General features: G+C 44.1%; 1 protein-coding gene across 5 annotated transcripts in view; it reads left to right on the forward strand.

The window, feature by feature from the left end:
- FBXW4 (F-box and WD repeat domain containing 4) overlaps positions 1 to 20380 on the forward strand; it is an 80865-nt gene that overhangs the window by 13981 nt on the left and 46504 nt on the right. For all 5 annotated transcript variants that reach the window (XM_067709638.1, XM_067709637.1, XM_067709636.1 and 2 more), the window contains exons 2-5: positions 2833 to 2928; positions 6188 to 6373; positions 6811 to 6943; positions 13385 to 13479. In XM_067709638.1, coding sequence (XP_067565739.1) covers positions 2833 to 2928; positions 6188 to 6373; positions 6811 to 6943; positions 13385 to 13479 — 510 coding nt within the window. The remainder of the gene's footprint in view (positions 1 to 2832; positions 2929 to 6187; positions 6374 to 6810; positions 6944 to 13384; positions 13480 to 20380) is intronic.

Below are 20380 nucleotides of genomic sequence, written 5' to 3' on the forward strand. Positions count from 1 at the left end.
TTGTTTTAATGTGCATGTTTGTAAACTATTATTGTTTCGGGATGTTTCCCCAGTGTTTATCATGGGAACTCTGTGTGACTGTTCTTTTTTTTTAAAATAAATTTATTTATTTTTGGCTGAGTTGGGTCTTTGTTGCTGCTCGCGTGCTTTCTCTAGTTGCGGCTCTTCATTGTGGTGCCCGGGCTTCTCATTGCGGTGGCTTCTCTTGTGGCGGAGCACAGGCTCTAGCTGTGCAGGCTTCAGTAGTTGTGGCTTGCGGGCTCTAGAGCGCAGGCTCATTAGTTGTGGCGCACGTGCTTAGTTGCTCCACGGCATGTGGAATCTTCCCGGGCCAGGGCTCAAACCCGTGTCCCCTGCATTGGCAGGTGGATTCTTAACCCCTGCGCCACCAGGGAAGCCCCTGTGTGACTATTCTTATCTGCTATTTGATATGGATGACAGAGTGTTATCCTGATAGATTTTTATCAGTCCCCTAAAAGTTTTAGGGATAAAACTTTAGGGATAAAACCCGTAGCATTAATTGTTAATTTTCCCCTGCTCTGTTGCTTCCTTTTTAATCTCTTTTTTAATCTCTTTTTTCTTCTATGCAGTATTTAAAATTTAAATACTTTAAAGCCTTTTAGTTAAAAAAACTATTTTAAATGTACTCTTTTATTTTGGGGGAATTTATTATACCTATTGTGATATGAAATGAAAAATTTTTGCTCTGTTATCCAGTTTTATCAAAAGCATTATTATTATTTTAATGAGTATTTTTATCTTTACCAAAATATTACATTGTAGAAAAATTGGGAAATACATTAAAACACAAAGAAGAAAGTTAAAACACCCAAAGTTGCCTGTCCACAGTTAACCATTTTAGAGTCTGGAAATCTTCTAGTGTTCTTTCTAGGCATGCATATTTTTCTTCCCTCCCTTCTTTCTAATAAAGCTGGAACATGTAATACAAACCCAACAGCACTAATTAAGTAGTGATTTCTTTCCTTACTTTGAGATTTTACTTTGTATCTTTTAGAATCTTGAAAGCAGGACTTGCTTGCTGTCTTTTAGTAAAGGGTAGTAAAGGTGAAGATATAGTAGATACTGGAAGAAATGTTTGTTTCTCTCCTTTTCTCAGTAGACATGACAAGTTATTACTCTGTGTCCCAAGCAGTGTACCTTGTATTGTCCAGTCGAGCAAGTCAAGGAGACACAGGGGAGATATGGGGGCCTGAAATGGAATGTTCAAATTCTTGCCCACAGTTTCAAAATTCCGTCCAAATGTGCACTTTCACAAGGGACTTGAGCTCTTCTCCCTACCCCCTACCACTCCAACCCACCCCAAAACTATGCCATTCATGTTGCTGCTGAGCTCCCTCATCTCTTACTGCTCCAACTTTCTTCATCCAGAAAGTACTACTGACACTTCCCCTTCAACATTTTTTGAATGAAAAATTTAAAACATATAGAAAAGTTGAATGAATTGTATAATGAACACTCATACACCCGCCACCTAGATTCTACAGTGAACATTTTACTATGTTTGCCTTATCATGCATTTAAAGTGAGTTGCAGATATCAGTACACTTCACCTCTAAACAGTTTTGCGTGCATGCATATCATTGACTAGAGTATATTGGTTTATGGTTCTTTTTTTTTAAGAAAAATTTATATACAATGAAATGGTCAAATTTTAAGTTTATCATTTGATACGTTTTTGACAAATGCATACACACTTGCATGACCCAAATTCCTTCAAGATTTAGATATAAAGTGTTACCCCAGAAAGCTTCTACATATTATTTCCCAGTCAATTCCCATCTCCACCCTGGTGGTCAACACTGTTCTGATTTTTTCACCATTCATTAGTTATCCTTCTAATCAAACTTCACATAAATGGAATCATACAATATGAACTGTTTTGTGTAAGGTTTCTTTCATTCAGAATGTTTTTGAGATTCACCCACATCATTGTGTGTATCAATAATTCTTTCCTTTTTATTGCTGAGTCGTATTCCATTGTATGAATATGCACTGAAGTGTGTTTATCCATTCTCCTTTTGATGGATGCCTGGGCTGTTTACAACTTTTGGCTATTATGACTAAAGTTCCTATGAATAGTCTTGAGTAAGCCTTTTGTGGACATATGCTTTCATTTCTCTTGAGTAATTGCTAGGTCATAGAATAGGTATATGTTTGGATTTATAATAAACTGCCAGACCTTTTCCCAGGCTGTACCATGTTCATCTCTCACAAGGATGTAGGAGAGTTCCTTATTCAAACACAGACACACACACACATACAGGGAGGATTTCTTCATATTTTGGGGCTTGTGTATTCATTTTGATGAGCAGAAAATTTTAATTTTGATAAAATCGAATTTATTGGATTTTTCTTTTATGTTATTGCTTTCTGTGTCTTACACTGTTGTCTACTTCCTGAGCCACAGAGATATTTTTATATTTTTTCTTCTAACAGCTTTATAGTTTTAGATTTTATGTTTAAATCTGTGATCTATTTTGAATTAATTTTTCTGTATGGTGTGAGGTAGGGATTTTTTTTTTTTTCCACATGGCTAACCAGTGGTCCCAGTACTCTTTGTCATCCCTTCTCTGTTAGATAGCTTTGGCATCACTATGGACACTCTAAAGGACAGGCTGTTCTCCTTGGCTTTCTTGATTATCCTAGTGTGGAGGGAGAAGAGTTATTTCTTACTTGTCTCCTAACCCGTTCACTTATATTCACATATTTTCTGGACGTTCTGAATCCTGACTTGTAAAAAAAAGCCCAGGGAATTTTCTCTGGTTGGCAATGAGTTGTAGTGATTGGATTATCTGCTCTGTCTGGACACAGGATGGCCAGTGTACCAGTGAAGGAACGGGTGAAGGTATCTCAGAACTGGAGGTTGGGGCGCTGCCGAGAGGGGATTCTGCTGAAGTGGAAATGCAGGTAAGTAGCCTCTTGACTCTTTCAGAGCTACCTGGGACATTAAAGAATGCTGGGAAATGAAAAATCTAGTCCTAGCTGGAGTATAAATGTGCCTGTCTTGGGTGATGGGGCACTGGTGATCCTTTAAATACCACAAAAGGGGCATCGGAGGGACAACTTTTTTTCACATTTAAAAAAAGATTATAAAAAATGTAATTTATTTTAACAGATTCCATATTTTTATGATTATAAAAATAATAAATGTTTATTGTAGAAATTTGAAAACATAGAAGAGCTTAAAGAAGGAAATAAAACTTACCTATAATCCTACCACTCAGAGGTAACCTCTGTTAATGCACCTCATCAAAAGAAATAAATGAAGCCAATATTTCAGCTCATCTTGTTTTACAATTTTTTAAAAAAATTTTCTACTCTAGAGAGTTACACCTTCACTCTTGGCTTCCTGTAGCCCTCTCCCCTACTTTTATTAAAAAGCAAAATAGGATCTGAAGGTTTGGATATGTATGTTACAGGAGGTAGAGCTTGGAAAAAATGGCAGGAAATTTAGATAATGGCTTTGGCACTGCTAATGCCACAAATTTTATACTTCATTGATGCTGAATTATTTCATAGTTATTATTTGACTCCCTACCAAAAAAGTGCTCTTTGTTGATTGGTTGGAATGGATAGGGAACATCATGATTCCACATTCCAGCGGACCTGGACCTGTGCCGATAGGTTCAGGCAGGCTTCTTCATCTGATGACCTTTTTCTCTTGCTTGTATACAATTTCTGCTGCTTTCACTGACATGGGTTACTGCAAATTATGTGGTGGTGATGATGGTAAAGCAACTACAGGGGAGAAAGATGGATTTGTATGACAAAGGGCTTTACCCTCTGCTTCCCACTTTTGCCTTTTATTACCAGAAAGAAGAGTTTATTTCTCTAACAAGGTTTTGTTCCTGACGTCTGTTCGGGCTGGTTTCAAGCAATTTGGCAAATAAATACACAAAGTGGTTACCAGGCTGCCCCGTGATTCTCCACTGTTCACCTGACATGAACCTGGTTTCTTGTCCTGGGCAAATGGCTGTTTACCAGATGGCTCTAAACACATGAATTCCAAACCCCTCTGTTTGCTGCCCACTTGAGTGTGCCACAAACTCGTGCAAGGGGATGTTGAAGAGGAACGTGCATAATGAATGAGAGTGCAGGCATCTGCACACACTCTACAAATGTTCCATATAATATTTGCACACGCTTGTAAAAACCTCATGTACAGAAACTAGTTACTACAAAGTCCAAGCTGCACTTAATGGTCCATCTTTGCAGAACTTTTCCACATTCCCATGACACTTGTATTAAGGAGTCTGGGGAAGAAACACAACCCAGTTTGCTCAGACAGGCTTGGCAGTGGGAGATGGTGTCTCTATAAATGGGGATGAATCATCTGTCCCTATGCTTTGCTTGGGACCTGGTAGCTCTAGGACCCCTATGTGGTGTAGGAGAGGCTGCTGGGATGTACCTTGTGCAAGGGGCTTAGTCCCCACCAGAGAGCATGGTGTCTGGCAGAGTCCTCTTTCTTCTTAAGTCTCACTCTGTGCCATGGGACTGACCTGTGGTTTCTAACCTTTTTTCCTCCTGCCAGTTTGTAGAGGGAATCTTTAACTATTTGTGTATTTCTTTTATCAGCTGCCTGTGAGAGCCAACTATTTCTCTGTAGTCTCTGAACTGTAGTAGACTGCTCTGGAGCTATGTTTTTCCATTGCCACACTTACCCTCTAATACAGAAATGTAGGTATCCTCTGTGAGGATTTAGGAATTTAATCAGTACATTAGCATCCTTTCCTAAATGGCTTTATTCCCTTCACTTAAAAATGGCCCTTTTGGGCTTCGCTGGTGGCGCAGTGGTTAGGAATCTGCCTGCCAATGCAGGGGACACGGGTTCAAGCCCTGGCCCAGGAAGATCCCACATGCTGCACCACAACTACTGAGCCTGAGCTCTAGAGCCCGCAAGCCACAACTACTGAGCCCATGTGCCACAACTACTGAAGCCTGCGTGCCTAGAGCCTGTGCTCTGCAACAAGAGAAGCCATGACAATGAGAAGCCCGTGCACTGCAACAAGGAGTAGCCCCCACTCACTGCAACTGGAGAAAGCCCGTGCACAGCAACGAAGACCCAACACAGCCAAAAAAAAAAAAAAGGCCCTTTTGCTCTAGTAGGACAAGGGAATGGGGCTTCCCTGGGTTCACTCTTTTCCTTTCTCTATCATACCCTAACTGATCTATTGGGAAAGAGGTGTGTATGGAGGTCCTGGAACCTTGAAACTTATCACTTAAACTTCAGATCAGTGAGGACACAGAATGAAAAAATTACTTCATCTGGGTGGAAGGTTTCTTTTTGCCCTTCCCCAGCCCTCAATCGTTGCATTTTCGTTGCTCTGCCTACCCACAAGAAGTATAGGTAGCCAGTAATTCAAGCCTTAAGCATTCTCTATTTATTTATTTATTTAGGCCGCACCACGGGCAACTTGCAGGATAGTTCCCTGACCAGTGATTGAACCCAGGGCCATGGCAGTGAAAGCACTGAGTCCTAACCACTGGACCGCCAGGGAAGTCCCAAGCATTCTCCATTTAAAAGTGATATTTAATTGGTCTTTTATTCTGACTTTCTTTTAGAAGGTCCAAAGAAGATTAGGTCACCACAAAGCTCAATCACTCTAGTTTTCTAAAGGTAGCCTAAGGGTAGGTAGTTTTGAAGGAGGTGAGTGAGGTATAGACTTAACCTTGCAGGTTATTGCTAAGTTGGGGATTGGTCAGCCTCTCCGGAATTTGAAGTTGAATTCTCATGCTATATCTTCTTTTTTTTTTTTTTTTTTGAGGAGGTTTCTTCTTTTTTAAAGAAATTAATTAATTAATTTTTGGCTTCTTTGCTGCATGCGGGCTTTCTCTTGTTGCGGTGAGCGGGGGCTACTCTTCGTTGTGGTGCGTGGGCTTCTCATTGCAGTGGCTTCTCTTGTTTCAGAGCACGGGCTCTAGGTGTGTGGGCTTCAGTAGTAGTGGTACACGGGCTCAGTAGTTGTGGCTTGTGGGCTCTAGAGTGCAGGCTCAGTAGTTGTGGCGCACAGGCTTAGCGGCTCTGCGGCACGTGGGATCTTCCCAGACCAGGGCTCGAACCCGTGTCCCCTGCATTGGCAGGCAGATTCTTAACCACTGCCCCACCAAGGAAGTCCCTTCATGCTATATCTTGATGGTCCTTAAATTTTGTTTTCCATCTCTGCAGTCAGATGCCCTGGATGCAGCTAGAGGGTGATTCTCTGTACATATCCCAGGCTAATTTCATCCTGGCCTATCAGTTCCGCCCAGATGGTGCCAGCTTGAACCGGAGGCCCCTGGGAGTCTTTGCTGGGCATGATGAGGACGTTTGCCACTTCGTGCTGGCCAACTCGCATATTATCAGTGCAGGAGGGTAAGTGCTGCAGGCTTCTCCTTCCTTCCTCCTCCTCAGTATTCTTCAGAGACCTTCTGCCTGCCTCTGACTTTTCTGTCTCAACTCCAAAGGGATGAGTAGGGAGACTAGAAGAAGGGGTAATTTTTTTTCCATTTAAAGCAGGTACTTCATAGTGTTAGCTGGAGAAGGAAAACAGGAAGAGCCTTTAATGAAAAGTGAAACTGGTTTTGATACTCTCAAGTGGGAAATTTGTTTTGTCTCTCAGCTCTCTGTTCAGCCCCAAGTATACTGAAGAAGTAAAGGTATCTAGAAACTCAGCACCTTATTGGGCTGAATTGTCTAAAGCTTAGCAAATTTGGAAGTCATTGGAGACTCCAGCTGTTTCTGTAGACTTGTTCTTTTCCTACAGAGAGAATAACTGGCTCTTGGGGGTTGGCTTCTTATTTCTCTTGTAGAGATGGGAAGATTGGCATTCATAAGATTCATAGCACCTTCACTGTCAAGTACTCAGCCCATGAACAGGAGGTGAACTGTGTGGATTGCAAAGGGGGCATCATTGTGAGTGGCTCCAGAGACAGGACGGCCAAGGTGAGGTGGTCTCCCCCTTACATACTGTTATTTCCTACTGTCTATAGGGAGTGGGGTGGGAGAGGGTGGATAGGACCTTGAGTCTCAGGATTGGCTGAGGGTACTGAGTTGGGGCAGTGGGGGAAACGACACAATAAAGAACTCACTTATGTGCCTCTGGCATGCAGCTTGCCATGCCAGGCTATGTCCCTGCCAGCTGGCCTGGGAAAGGAGTGGACAGTGGCTGGGAAGCTTGCCACTCACTTGAAATGTGGCGTGAACTCAAAAACAGAGGCCTGGCCAGCTTTTCCTCCCTGAGCTGAGTTTTCTCAAGTTTGTGGGTTGAGTTCTAACCCCAATATTTTATTTTAAAATCTCCCTCCTTTTGCTCACTCTCTGTTTGAGAAGGTTAATTTTTTACCACCTTGTTTATAAGCAATCGGGCTGATAATTAAAATGTGTTTTTACTGCTTCTCTGGAGAGTGATGTGGTCAGTAAGCAGTGGAAGGACGACTAGAGGAGGGCATTGTTTGTTGTGTCATTGCCAAGTTGCCTGGTCTAAAGTCAGACATCTGCCAAGGCCCAACAGAATGAGACTGATAAAGTAGTGTAACCCCTGCTTTATGGACTCAGCTCCTCCACGTCTGGGTCAAATAGGCTTTCACCCATGAGGCAGAGAAGAACTTTCTCCATCCCTGTGTCCAGTAGCCCTTGCCAGGACCCACACATGCCTGATCCTTTGAGACTGCTGTGGGAACTTTGCTGATAATTCAGCTGATGGTGCAGGAAGCTCGATAGGTTCTTGCTTGTGTGTTTCCCAGCATCTGGAGATTCCACAGTGCTGATAGGAGCAAAATGCTTGACCATGTCAGCAAATGGGACTCTAGGACACATAGAGAGGGGACTCAGGAGAGAGAAGTTGCAATCTTTACTAACTTTTCTGGCTCCATGTTCCCTCTAGTGATTACACCTTCATGTGAAAATGTTGCTAATTTATGTAAAAAGAAGGACTAAATACGTTCCTTTGTATTTATGGACGTTTCTCCTCCCTTTGCTAATTTTTTCCTTACACTTTGTATTTTGTCAGAGAGACGTGTGCATCAGCACAGGGAGCCTGAGAAAAATTCAGAAAACCTTCTTCTTCTTTTTTTTTTTTTTAATTTAAAACAACAGAAATTTATTACCTCCCAGTTCTGGAGGCCAGAAGTCTAAAATCAAGATTTCTTCTTTTTAATTAATCTTTATTGGAGTATAGTTGCTTTACAATATTGCGTTAAGTTTCTGCTATACAGCAAAGTGAATCAGCTATACGTATACACATATCCCCTCTTTTTTAGATTTCCTACCTATTTAGGTCACCACAGAGCATTGAGTAGAGTTCCCTGTGCTATATAGTAGGTTCTCATTAGTTATCTGTTTTATACATAGTAGTGTATATATGTCAATCCCAATCTCCCAATTCATCTCACCCCAGAAAATCTTTTGAACCAACATGGAAACTGAATTTCCTATCTCTTGCTTCCGAATCCCCCACCCCATACTTACTTCAGGTTTCTGATTGGTCATTGTCTCTGTACCATTCCTTGTAAAGAGACCAACCTTAACTTGCTATACTGCTCAGAAGTCAATTTGCACAGAAACCTTTTGTGCATGTGGGACCTAGATAGTCTCATCTCATTCTAGCATTTTCTTGTCACAGCTTCAAGCTTCCCCGTGAAGCCTTCAGTGACATCTCTTCTATCCATTTCTCTGTGGTATGACACCCAGAGCAGTGTACAGCTAAGCTTTATGACCACAGGTAGCAATTCAGGGCTATAGACTGCTTACAGTTGAAGATTGACAGCAATTTTATTTAGGATATTGGGTTAGTTTCATGTTTTAAGTATAATTATTTACTGGTTTAGAGTTTTGAAGCATTAAAATCGGTACTTTCTAATTCTAAAATTGTCACTGCAGTAGATCCTATTCCTTTTGAGGATTTCTTTTTAGTCAGTGACAGAATTCTCCCCCCTGGTTCTTCAACTCCAGGAAGCTAGTCAGCTGTTTTGCGATTTCCCAGTGACCTCCAGGCCAGCTCATCTTTTTGGCTTTCTGGATGCTGCTTCGGTTCCCTCCTTCTATTGTTGTCTTTGCATTTAGCCGTCTTCATCTTCCTGGACCATTTTCACATTACCCACGTTTAGTCTTTTATAACTGACTTTCCATTTCTTTTTGGTGGCATCTGTAATTCTCCAGCTGCTTGTACAGGTTTCTAATACCTGAACCTACATAAGAACTTAGTCATGTTTGTCTGTAAACATCTATAGCCTGTTTTTTAGGAGTTCCCCAAAATGGACTATGTTTTAGGGAAGAGATTTATTGGGGTGAAGGGAAACAAAACATTTTCTTTGCAAAACTTCTGAGCTAGGGACTGCCCAGAGAGCTTCCTTCCCCTGCCTCCAATCCTAGTTTCAGATTTACTGTGACTTAGCTTGGATTGCCCCTCTGGGCTTTGGTGAGGCTGGCCCCATCCTGAGATGTGATAGGATGGTAGCTTACATTCTTGCTGGGCCTGGGCCAGGTCTGATCATTCCTTCATTTTTTTCCATTTTCTTTATTCTTTCTTTCATTCTGATAAGTGCTTACTGTATGTGAGCCTTCAAAGGTGAAGAAGATACAGCCTTTCCTTAAGGGGAGTTGAGACTACATGCACTAGCTATGAAGCTATGAAGCTGGTTGGAAGTGGTCAGGACTATGAAGTTTAAGGCTCTAGGAAAAGGGCCAGAAAGTTTGGAGGGTGGAGAGATCACATTTGACTTGGAAGGGGAGATTTTATGAAGGAGGGAACATTTGAACTGTTTTTTTTTTCTTTTAGGTGTTTTTCAGTGCATAGGTTTGCTTTTTTTGTTTTATAATAACATAGAATGTAACCAGGCACTGTGCTAATAAGCACTTTATTTACATTTATTCATTTTCTCATTCTATGCTTTAGGGTAATTTTTCCCCACATAATTATGGTCATAATATATCTATTTTTTAAATGAATTTTTATTGGAGTATAGTTGATTTACAATGTTGTGTTAGTTCCTGCTGTACAGCAAAGTGAATCAGTTATACATATACATATATCCACTCTTTTTTAGATTCTGTTCCCATATAGGTCATTACAGAGTATTGAGTAGAGTTCCCTGTGCTCTACAGTAGGTTCTTATTAGTTATTTATTTTATATATAGTAGTGTGTATATGTCAATCTTAATCTCTTAATTTATCCCTCTCCTGCCTTCCCCCTTGGTAACCATAAGTTTGTTTTCTATATCTGTGACTCTATTTCTGTTTTGTAAAGAGGTTCATTTGTACCATTTTTTTAGATTCCACATACAAGAAATATGATATTTGTCTTTCTCTGTCTGACTTACTTCACTCAGTATGACAATCTCTAGGTCCATCCATGTTGCTGCAAGTGGCATTATTTTGTTCTTTTTTATGGCTGAGTGATATTCCATTGTATATATGTACCACATCTTTATCAATTCCTCCGTGAACGGATATTTAGGTTGCTTCCATATCCTGGCTATTGTAAATAGTGCCACAATGAACATTGGGGTACATGTATGTTTTAGAATTATGGTTTTCTCTGGATATATGCCCCAGGAGTGGGATTGCTGGATCATATGGTAGTTCCATTTTTAGTTTTCTAAGGAACCTTCATACTGTTCTGCATAGTGGCTGTACCAATTTACATTCCCACCAACAGTGTAGGAGGGTTCCCTTTTCTCCACACCCCTTCCAGCATTTATTGTTTGTAGATATTTTTGATGATGGTCATTCTGACCTGTGTGAGGTGATATCTCATTGTAGTTTTGATTCGCATTCATAATATATCTTATATACCCAATGTACCCTGCTGTGTCTACTTTATTTTATAAGATTTTCCATTTTTATTGCAAATTACCTGTGTCATCTTTAATGGCTTCACAATGGACTCACCATAATTTAGTTACTATTTTTCCTATTGGAGGATGTTTGTATCTATTTCTTTCCTGTAGTAATAAGGACCACCATTATTGATGCCTAATGTCTGCCAAATACTGTGCTTCTGTGCTGGGTGCTTTACACTTATCTTCATTTTTCCACACTGCAACCCTAAAAGATAGGCATTATTTCCCATTTTATACATGAGGAAACTGAGGCTAACAAGTTATAAAATATCCCTAACATCAGAGATAAATAAGTAGCAACTAGGGTTCCAACCCAGATTTGTCTAATCCTAAAGCCCATGTATGCTCTTTCTGCTATTGCAGGCTGCAGGGAATATTATTATCATTTAGGTTTTTCTTCGTTTTAGGATTATTTTCTTAGGATAGAGTCTCAGCAATAGAATTACTGAGTTGAAGCCTTTGGTTATTTTAAGGATCTTGATACATATTGCCAACTGCGTGTGTGTGTGTGTGTGTGTGTGTGTGTGTGTGTGTGTGTGTGTGTGTGTGTGTGTGTGTGTGTGTGTGTGTGTGTGTGTGTGTGTGTGTGTTACGCGGGCCTCTCACTGCTGTGGCCTCTCCAGTTGCAGAGCACAGGCTCCAGACGCACAGGCCCAGCGGCCATGGCTCACGGGCCCCGCTGCTCCGCGGCATGTGGGATCCTCCCGGACCGGGGCACGAACCTGTGTCCCCAGCATCGGCAGGTGGACTCTCAACCACTGTGCCACCAGGGAAGCCCGCCAACTGCTTTTTATAAGGACTGTGTAAATGCCCACTCCCACTGAGTTATATCTTCTCCAGGGTTGGGTCTGTTTTGAATTTGATCACTGAGGGTTAAGATGTGATCAGCATACTCATGTTTTGGTGGATGGTGTGCTACTACTGGTGCGGGTCAGGAGGGCCACTTTCCCCAGATCGTGCTTGGGAAATTGGCAGCATGCTTCCAGAGCCACCCCTGGAGACCAGGAACCTTGTTCTGTGGTTTTCAGTCTGAGGATCCACCAGCCTGTTCAGTGGAGGACACTAGTGAATTCAGGCCTAGGGCTGCCCCCAGAGATTTTGTAATCAGAGTCTCTAGTCACCCACACCAAACAAGAACCTGCCTCCTAGGTAGTTTGCATCAGGGAAAAGAAAAACTTCTCTTCCAAGCCAAGGCTGTCTGAAAGAGGACATTAGATGCATCTAGTTACTACCAAAGTGACCTAATCCAGAAGAATGAGCCAGAATCCTGGCATTCCAGGAAAGTTGTGGTGTTTACCTTTGTTTTCTGCCCTTCCTTATTCAGATCTTCTTGTTAAATTTATTTTCTTTTCCCGATGTTGGGAAAAGTAACTCACACCCTTCTCCCCCTATCATAGACACACAAAATCTAAGAAACACTTTCTCCTTTTATAGAGAAGAGGTATCATGTGATCCTAAGCAGTCAGGACCACCCCCACTCCATCACCTACCCCTTAAACTCAAGGAATGTTTCCTGAAAGTTCTTCCATCTAAGGTCCTGTCTGACTTTTTTGTGTTCCCCTTATAGCACTGCAGGGACCTTGAGAGGTCACTGATCCATCTGGCCTCCTCGGGATCCCTCCTTGGCTGCTGTCTGGGGACAGCCCTGTACATTTGAGGTTTCCTCTCTGTTTGGTTAGAGGCTTAGTCCCCTGTGTGTGTCATCTGGGGTAGGGTGAGGTGAGGGGGCCTTGTGCTTAATGGGAGATTTCTAAATGCACTGACCGCTGAGAGGGCTCTGTGAGTGTTGATTAGAGTTAAGCCCAGAGTGGCTGCTAATGTACATTCCTGACTGATAGGGACCAGATAATGTGCTCCAAGCAATATTTTTAACCAGTAGGAGATATGGAAGCTTAAAAGAGTTAAGCTTTTCTGCTACTTTTGGTGACACTAGGTGCTAAATTCCCTGCTGACATGAATAGCACTGGATTCTGGGCATTATCAACAAACAAACAACAACACACCACCTTCCCACTTTGAAGTCCTCTTCTTCCATTTTTCCTTCCCTTGGATCTTTCTTTTTACTCCTCTCTCTCTAATTCTAATCTAATTCTATCTCTGTCCACTCATACTGGGCCTTGGTCTTCCTCCCTCTCCCTACCTCCCCAAAGTAAAATCTTGGTTAGAGACAGGAAAAGGAAAATCCACAAACACGGGGAGGTTACTAAGAGAGGCAAGCCTCACCTGCTCACGCGTCTCAGTCAGGTCTCAGCTGAGGAACGTGGAACTCCTGATTCCCTGGTATACAATTGGCTGCTGCGTAAGGGCTCTCAGGTGGACGTGAAAGGGTGGTTAGGACTGGGAGCCAGCGTCTGTTTGGGCGGTAGGCAAGGCAGAAGCTGGAGAGGTCCCTCTGCTGCTACCCTGAGCTCTGTGTGTACAGGATAGAAAGGATTCTCCATTTCCCCACCCACCCTAGGAACAGTGACTCCACCTGGTGCATTTTCCAACCCTCATCCCGATCCCAGGCAACGCCAACGAGAGCATCTCCTCTCCTGTTTCCAGGTATGGCCTTTGGCCTCAGGCCGGCTGGGGCAGTGCTTACACACCATCCCTACTGAAGACCGAGTCTGGTCCATTGCTATCAGCCCATTGCACAGGTAAGGGAGATGTTTTGGTGTATGGTTTTATCCCATGTAATAATGCTTTTATTTTATGAGGTCAGGTGGGTGTCATCAGGAGAGGCTTGGGGCCCATGTCCAGTTGGGCCCTCGTGCAAAGTCGTGTATGTGGAGTAGATTTGTTGACAATTATAGCAGAAGTGCCAATTTTGATGACGGCTTTACCCTACCCTTTGGTCTGACTGGTGTTTCTCTAGTTTTGCCTGTGATTGAATGAGCCTTGCATCCTGAATTCTGCTTTCTAGGCTCTCTTGAACCGAGGCAGGGCCTCTCTCCCCACCAGCAGAGTACATAGACACCCTCTCTGCACCTGCTCTGTCAGGGTGTTTAGTGTCTTCTCCCACTTCCTTCACCCCTCACTCCCCACCAAATGATCAATGGGAAAGCTGTAGGGCTGGTACCCTCCAACATCGGGTTTAAGTCAGTCACTTGTTTTATGAGAGAGTTGATCCCCCCTCTTGCAGCCCCCTTCAGCCTTTTTCTCCTCACCCCAAGGAGCCTGCACCCCTCCTCCTGCCCCTTCCACAACTTTCTTTCAAATTTTTTTCCTCCTAAAGAATTAGAGCCGATTAGCCACGTCATTAATTCTTCAATTTGACGGCTGATATAGCAGGACCTGAAACACATTGCTGACCTCAGAGAATGGAGACCCCGTTCCTTAGCATATTGACGATGGGAGAAGTTAATTAAAATTCCACAGAGCGGAGGTGTCGGCTAACCTATAAACCTGTCGCTGTTCAGAACAAATCATTCTAGCAATCCTAGGAAAAAGGGAAGGAAAGACCAGCAGGGAGTAGAGAGGCCTAAGTGTGTGGGAGCAGAGGGTGGAAAATGGAGCCATTGAGCTCTGGCCCCTCCTCAGTTTCTTCCTAATGCTGCCCCCTTTAAAGCCAGTTAGCCAAGCCTGGGTGTCTGTGGGCTGGATATGTGTAAGGGTGGGAGGTGACAGGTAGGCTGGTGACTTCATCTTGGTGGTTACCTGAGGACTCCCGCTGGCTTCAGGAGACTGGGGTGGCCTGGGGTGAGGTCGGTGGTGGAGGGATGCTCTTAAGGCTGGAGATGGTCCGTGTGCTTCCTGCACATGGAATTAGGCTAAAGACACATACAGGCTCTCCCAGCATCCCCATCTTCATATTCCTCTACTCTAGCCACCTCCTCTGGAATGTGTTAGGCTACCTGTTAACAGAATAGAGCGTGGCAGGTGTTGAAGATGATGTCAATAAAAGGTTGAGGACAGTGTCTGCCTTCGTCACTGAGAAGCAGTTTAGATCACAATAAACTGACTTTGGGGCTTTTTTGGCCACAACTTGGAAGCTGGCTTTGAGGAAGGACCTAGCTTCCTAATATTACTAGCACTGCTCTATAACTACTACTGTTACCAGCAGCTAACATTTATTAGTCATATGTTCTATGCCAGACCCTCTGCTAAGTCCTTGATATGCCCCAACTTTGGTGAAAACCTAGGTCTCATGTTTTCTTAACATTCTCCTTAAATGTCTTCTTGGTGTACTTTCTTGCCCCTGGGATGACTCTTTCACTCACTGTTGGCTGGCTGTTTAGCTCCATGACCCACAGTTATTTGAGATGACCTTTACCCCAAGTCCACAAATGGTGTCTTGGACTGTTTTAAAAAAGTAGTTTGTATTTGGCATTCTGTCATTACACTAAATGACCAGAGTATATGTTGGTGTTCTCTCTGCTTCTTTTTCTCTTACCCCAAAAATATATTGGGATAGGAATCTTTTCATCTTATTAGATCCATTTCTTCTCACTGTGTCAGTGAATTTGAACCTTTCAGTAAACTGAACCATTTTCCCAATCTTGGAAGACACTGCCTCCTAGCTGTAGGGTCTGTTCTGGGAAACTGGAGTTCTGCTTTGCCACCAACCAGGAGGGTGGCCTCGGGTAAGTCCTCGGAGCCGTGTTTTCCTCGTCTGTTAAATATGAATACCATTTCTTTCATAGTCCTTACTAGGTCATTGTGAAGATGATGTGAAATAATGCATATGAAAATACTCTACAAAGCTAAAAGGGCTAGAATCTTGTGTCAGCCAGAATCTCTCCCAGCTGGTAAAGCATTTGTTTAGCTGCTTTAGCTGCTCTCACGTCTCCACCCTTCCCTGGGGCTTCTCCTGTCCCTCATGGAGTTACACTGCTCTTTTGCATTCTTCTTGAGGTGGGGACTCAGCAGGAATCTCTTTCCTTTCCTTTTCCCCTGTGGTTTTCCTGCCCTCCGTGGCTGCCTCTGTTCCCTTCCCTGCCACCTTTCTTGTTGAGTGTGGTCGTCAGTGTCACTAATGTGATGTGGCCGTGAACCCCTTGTGAAAAACACGAGAGTGGGTGGCCAGCAGCTGTCCTCCAAGGAGCCTGGACAGTTGGGAGACCTGGCACATCTTAGTCTCTTTCTTCTATTTAAAATAATTTGTCAGAGCTATTCATCGTATTTATCTTTGATGCTGGGACTTATCTGCCTTCTTTTCACATGTGTGTACTTAGAAACTTGTAGCATGAAACATGAAACCTCAAGCCCTAGGCTTAACTTGAGGTGTTCGTGACTGGGAGAAAGCAGGTATTCTGTCCTGTGTCCAAATGTCACCTCTTCTTCCTTTCTTGACCTTGAGTTCTTGGTTTGTAAACACTCTTGGAGGATAATATTCAATACCAGTCATGTGCTTAGAGCCATGTTTAGGTACTCAAAAAACGGAAGGAAAACCAGTAGGCTCCATGGGAAGGTGGCAGGCAAGGACCTTTCCCTCTACCTCCTATGTGCCCTCCAACCCATCTTCTGGCCCCAACACTAATAACTCTGCTTTTAGGATTTATGACTTATAGATGCAGCCTTCCTCCTGTAGAGGAGGCCCAACTGGGAGCTGTTTGGTGAGTGAAAGGACTGGTTGAGATGGAACTGAATTGAGATGCTGGAGGTGGAAGGGCACACGTCTGGGTGTGATTGTGGGTCCTAACTGGTCTCAGGGTACGATCTCCCGAGGTCACATAGAGTTCTGAGCACTTTTCCATAAGTATCACAGAAAAGCAGAATTTTTAAAACATGCAGTACATTGTATTGCCATTAAAAGATTATTTCTAGCTGAATAAAGTTAGTAAATACTCAGAGTAAGGAAATGAACTGTTAAAGACTCGATTTCATCCCTTCTATTTTCCATCTCTTTTTTTCTCACTCCCTTTCCTCTGTGCTCCCTGTGTATTGACTGAACACTTGCTGTGGGGTAGCTCTCCTGAGGATCTGATTCAGTGGTGGGGGAAAGATGGGGGCACAACTGTAGTGGTTGCCAGATGATACTGAGTGCCTGAAACTAGTCTGTCTCTGGTTGAGGAAGGGAGAGGGTCATTCCCCTCCTGGCAGAAGGAGAAATTGAGGCTCAGAGAAGGGCACATGTGGGACGGGGCAGAAGAGGCTCAGGTCTCCAGCTTATTGCCACGTGCTGTGGTGCAGAGGGAGGGCCACGAGGCAGGCCTTTACGTCACTGCAATGCCTTCATCCACCAGAATCTTGGACAGTAGCTGTGGCCCTTGAAAGCCTCTGTGGGGATCTGGGAACATTCTCTTTCTGGAGGCCAGAGTTGAGATAGCGAGGGGGAGGGGAGGAAGGCAGTATGTAATCAAGGCCTGGGCTCACTCGTGTAGCTGTGAATGCTTACACCATCCCAGGAGTGCCAGTGCACATAGATCTTCGGTTTGCAGGGCCCTTCCAAGCTGGCTGGGGGGTGCCTTGATGTTGAAATGAGTCTGGAGCCCCATTGCCCTGTTTGCCTTGGAGGGGAAGAGAGAGAAGCCCACAGCGCCTCCTTCCTCTGCAGACACCATATTTATTGCCCTCCAAAAAGAAGGAGGTGCTCAGAAGAATCCTTTCCCCATCTCCGAGCAACACTTGCTATCACGTGAGTGAGTGTGGTCAGGAAGGCTTCCCAGGAGCCTTGGGTTTTAATCCCTTCTCTCTTGTTTCTGTCATTAGGGAAACATATGAGTGGTATAGGTGTGGAAACTTTTCTTAGCTGTGTTATTAAATATACAATATAATTTAGTGTAATTTTGCTCACTGTGGTGGCCTGTTTGTTTTGGGGGGGGATTAGTCCAAGTCTGCCTGTAATGTACCGATTCAAATTTGTAAAGTGAGTTGTGGCCTCTGGGGGGTTTTGATGGAGGAGCTGCCCCTTCTTGCTTCATTTCTCCCGGAGGTGAGGGAGAGTCTGGAAGGAAAGCCATCACTGTGTACTGTTTGGTAAGGGGGTGGATTTCTGGGGAGAGTGGGTGTTTGTTCCCAGTGTCTACAGGGTTTACTGTGTGTTGCGTGTGTGGCAGACACATTCACCAGCCTTTTGAAATACGCCCTTCTTTAGTGAAAGGTAATTGCATCTGGAGTTTTCTCTGACAGGTTTGAAAGATTGGAAAAAAGGAGGCAGCCAACTTTTAGTTTAGATTCTTTTGGTTCCCAGTGGTTCAGCACCTCTTTGGCCCTGGGCTTCCTAACTCACTCAGTGCTTTTAGGGGAAGACAAATCAAAAGTAAATGTTGTGCCTCTGAGTTTTGCTTTTTCTAGTTGGTGATAAAGAGCTGGTTCCTGAAGGGGATCCCTAACCTTGATAACCTGAGGAAAGACTCTGATGGATGGCTTTGTCATGCTTCACATTGTCGCTGCTCATCCTGATGGTTTGGCCCACAGCTGTCAAGATCCGTCTCTTCTCCCTTCCCAGGGTCAGGGGCTTGTCTAGGGAAAGGACACCTTCTCTAGGCGAGGAGTGGCTCAGTGTCCCCTGTTGCCAGGCTGAAGACCACACTAGAGGGAGTCTCCTGCGTGTGGTGGCCCTAGATAAGAGAGTCTGAGGTACAAAGACAGCATGGAAGGACCAGAGGCTGGCATGGCTGGAAGGGGCTGCATGATGCCTGGAGAAAGAAGGAAGCTCTGCATGATGCTAGGTGGGCCCACTGGTCCAGCCTAAAATGACCTAAGATTGGAAAGAGATCAGTGTAGAGATATAACTGAATCAGAGTCTGGTTCTGCTGAATCTCAGGGCAGCGCCCGCCACCCTAGAGTTCATTGCTGGTGCTAAGCCAAGCCTCTCCGGCCGACACATCCACCAGTAGCAAGGACGAAATGCCACAGGGGTGGGTTTCACTTCCTCAAGACCCTGGATTTCTGCCACTACCCAGGGCATGTTGGGCACAGGGAAGCTCACGTACTGGGCTGCTGGCCTGAGACCTGCAACCCAACCAGCTCTGGCTGGCCCAGACCCCATCTGTGGGAGCGACTCCTTCCCTGGCCAGGACGGTTGGCTAGTTGGGAAGAACTGACTTAAATAAAGCACTACAACTAGAAGCAGAGAGTGCTGCTGCGGAAGGCGGGATGCTGTGGACATAGAGTCCGTGCCTCAAGACCGTGCCCCTGCTACAGGGATACATTTCCATCCCTCAACCTCTGTTTAAATTCTTTCTTTCTCCACTCTGTCTCTGTTTCTGTATCTCTCCTTGCATCCCTATCTCTCTTTCTCTCTCCAGATACTTCTTAAGCATTACAGTGTGCTAGACCTTGGGGAAACAACAGTGAACTAGACAGCATAGTCTGATGGAGAGACAGACGAAACTTAGCAGATATGGTATGCTAAGTTCTCAGATGGGGAGCAGACACATGGGAGGGATCAGGGTCTTCCTCCTCTTCCTGCTGCCTGCACCTCCCAGCTCCAGTCCCTACCTGCACCGCTATTTCTTCTACCCTTCCCACATCAGGAAGAGAGAAGGTAATTTTCCTGCCTTAGCTGCAGCTGACTTTTCTGGGTTGTGTGTGCAATGTGCCTGTGTTTTTCCACCTTTGATCAGTGTTCTGCCAACAGATAATTTAGCAATCACATCCCAAGGTGGAAGCATGGAGTTAATGTTAAAATTGTTTTTTTTTTTTTTTTTTTTAACTTCAGTGGGTGATGAGGCAGAGAGGGAGGCAGGAGGGTGAAGGGGAGCCATAAATTCTGTGGCTGGTGTAGCTGTTCTCTGAGCAGCCGGGAAGCCTCTGATGTCTCCACAGCACTTTCATTAACATTTAAATTAAGGGTTTGTTTTCCAGTCTGTTTTATAGGCAGGGACCTTTCATGGCCTGTCACATACAGCATCCCCCCACCCCCCCAACAAGCAAGTGTGTAATTGTAGCCACTGCTCTATCCTAACTCTGGGTTGCAGCCGGGAGTTCAAAGGGAATTCCTGGAGATGGAGCTCTGGAGGTACAAGGTGTAACAGTCAGGATGTGGGTGTTCTTCCTCAAATGAAGGCGCTGTGTAGGAGCTCTTTCTCCTCTTATCCGACCTGTGCTTTTCTCTGCTCTTTCAAGGGACACACACTTCAATCTGACTCAGACCCCTCCCACCCTTCCTTCCCTGGGGCATGAGGCAGGTGGAAAAGGGTGCATCCATCCGAGTGGTTTCTCCTTATATCACAGGTTAGTGCCTGGGACAGAGCGTTCTAAGATACAGATCTTCATGCTTATCTTCCTCCTTTTGATTTTTTTTTTTTTTTTTGGTCTCAAGAATACTTTCTCCTGTTCTAGTAGACTTAGAGAAGCAACAATATAAAAGAAATTGCCATCTGAGAAGAATTTATAATAGGGCCCATTGGTCCTAAAGAGTGCATTCTAGCATGGACAGACATGTGTAATGCACCGTACATAGTCACTAGCTCTATGTGTACAGGTGTGTGAAATAGCTTACTGATGTAGATCATTTGAGGAAACTGTTCTCCAAGGTCTTGGCATTCAGAGGAAGCTCTCCTGCACCCTCACAGAGTGAATTTATGTCTAAGTTTCCTTCACACAGGTGTATTGGTAGCATTTGGGGGTGTTTTGAAAAGAAATCCCTGCTCTGGTCTCCCTCCTTCCTGT

Source organism: Pseudorca crassidens, chromosome 16 (assembly GCF_039906515.1).
Source record: "Pseudorca crassidens isolate mPseCra1 chromosome 16, mPseCra1.hap1, whole genome shotgun sequence".
Classification (NCBI taxonomy): Eukaryota; Metazoa; Chordata; class Mammalia; order Artiodactyla; family Delphinidae; genus Pseudorca; species Pseudorca crassidens.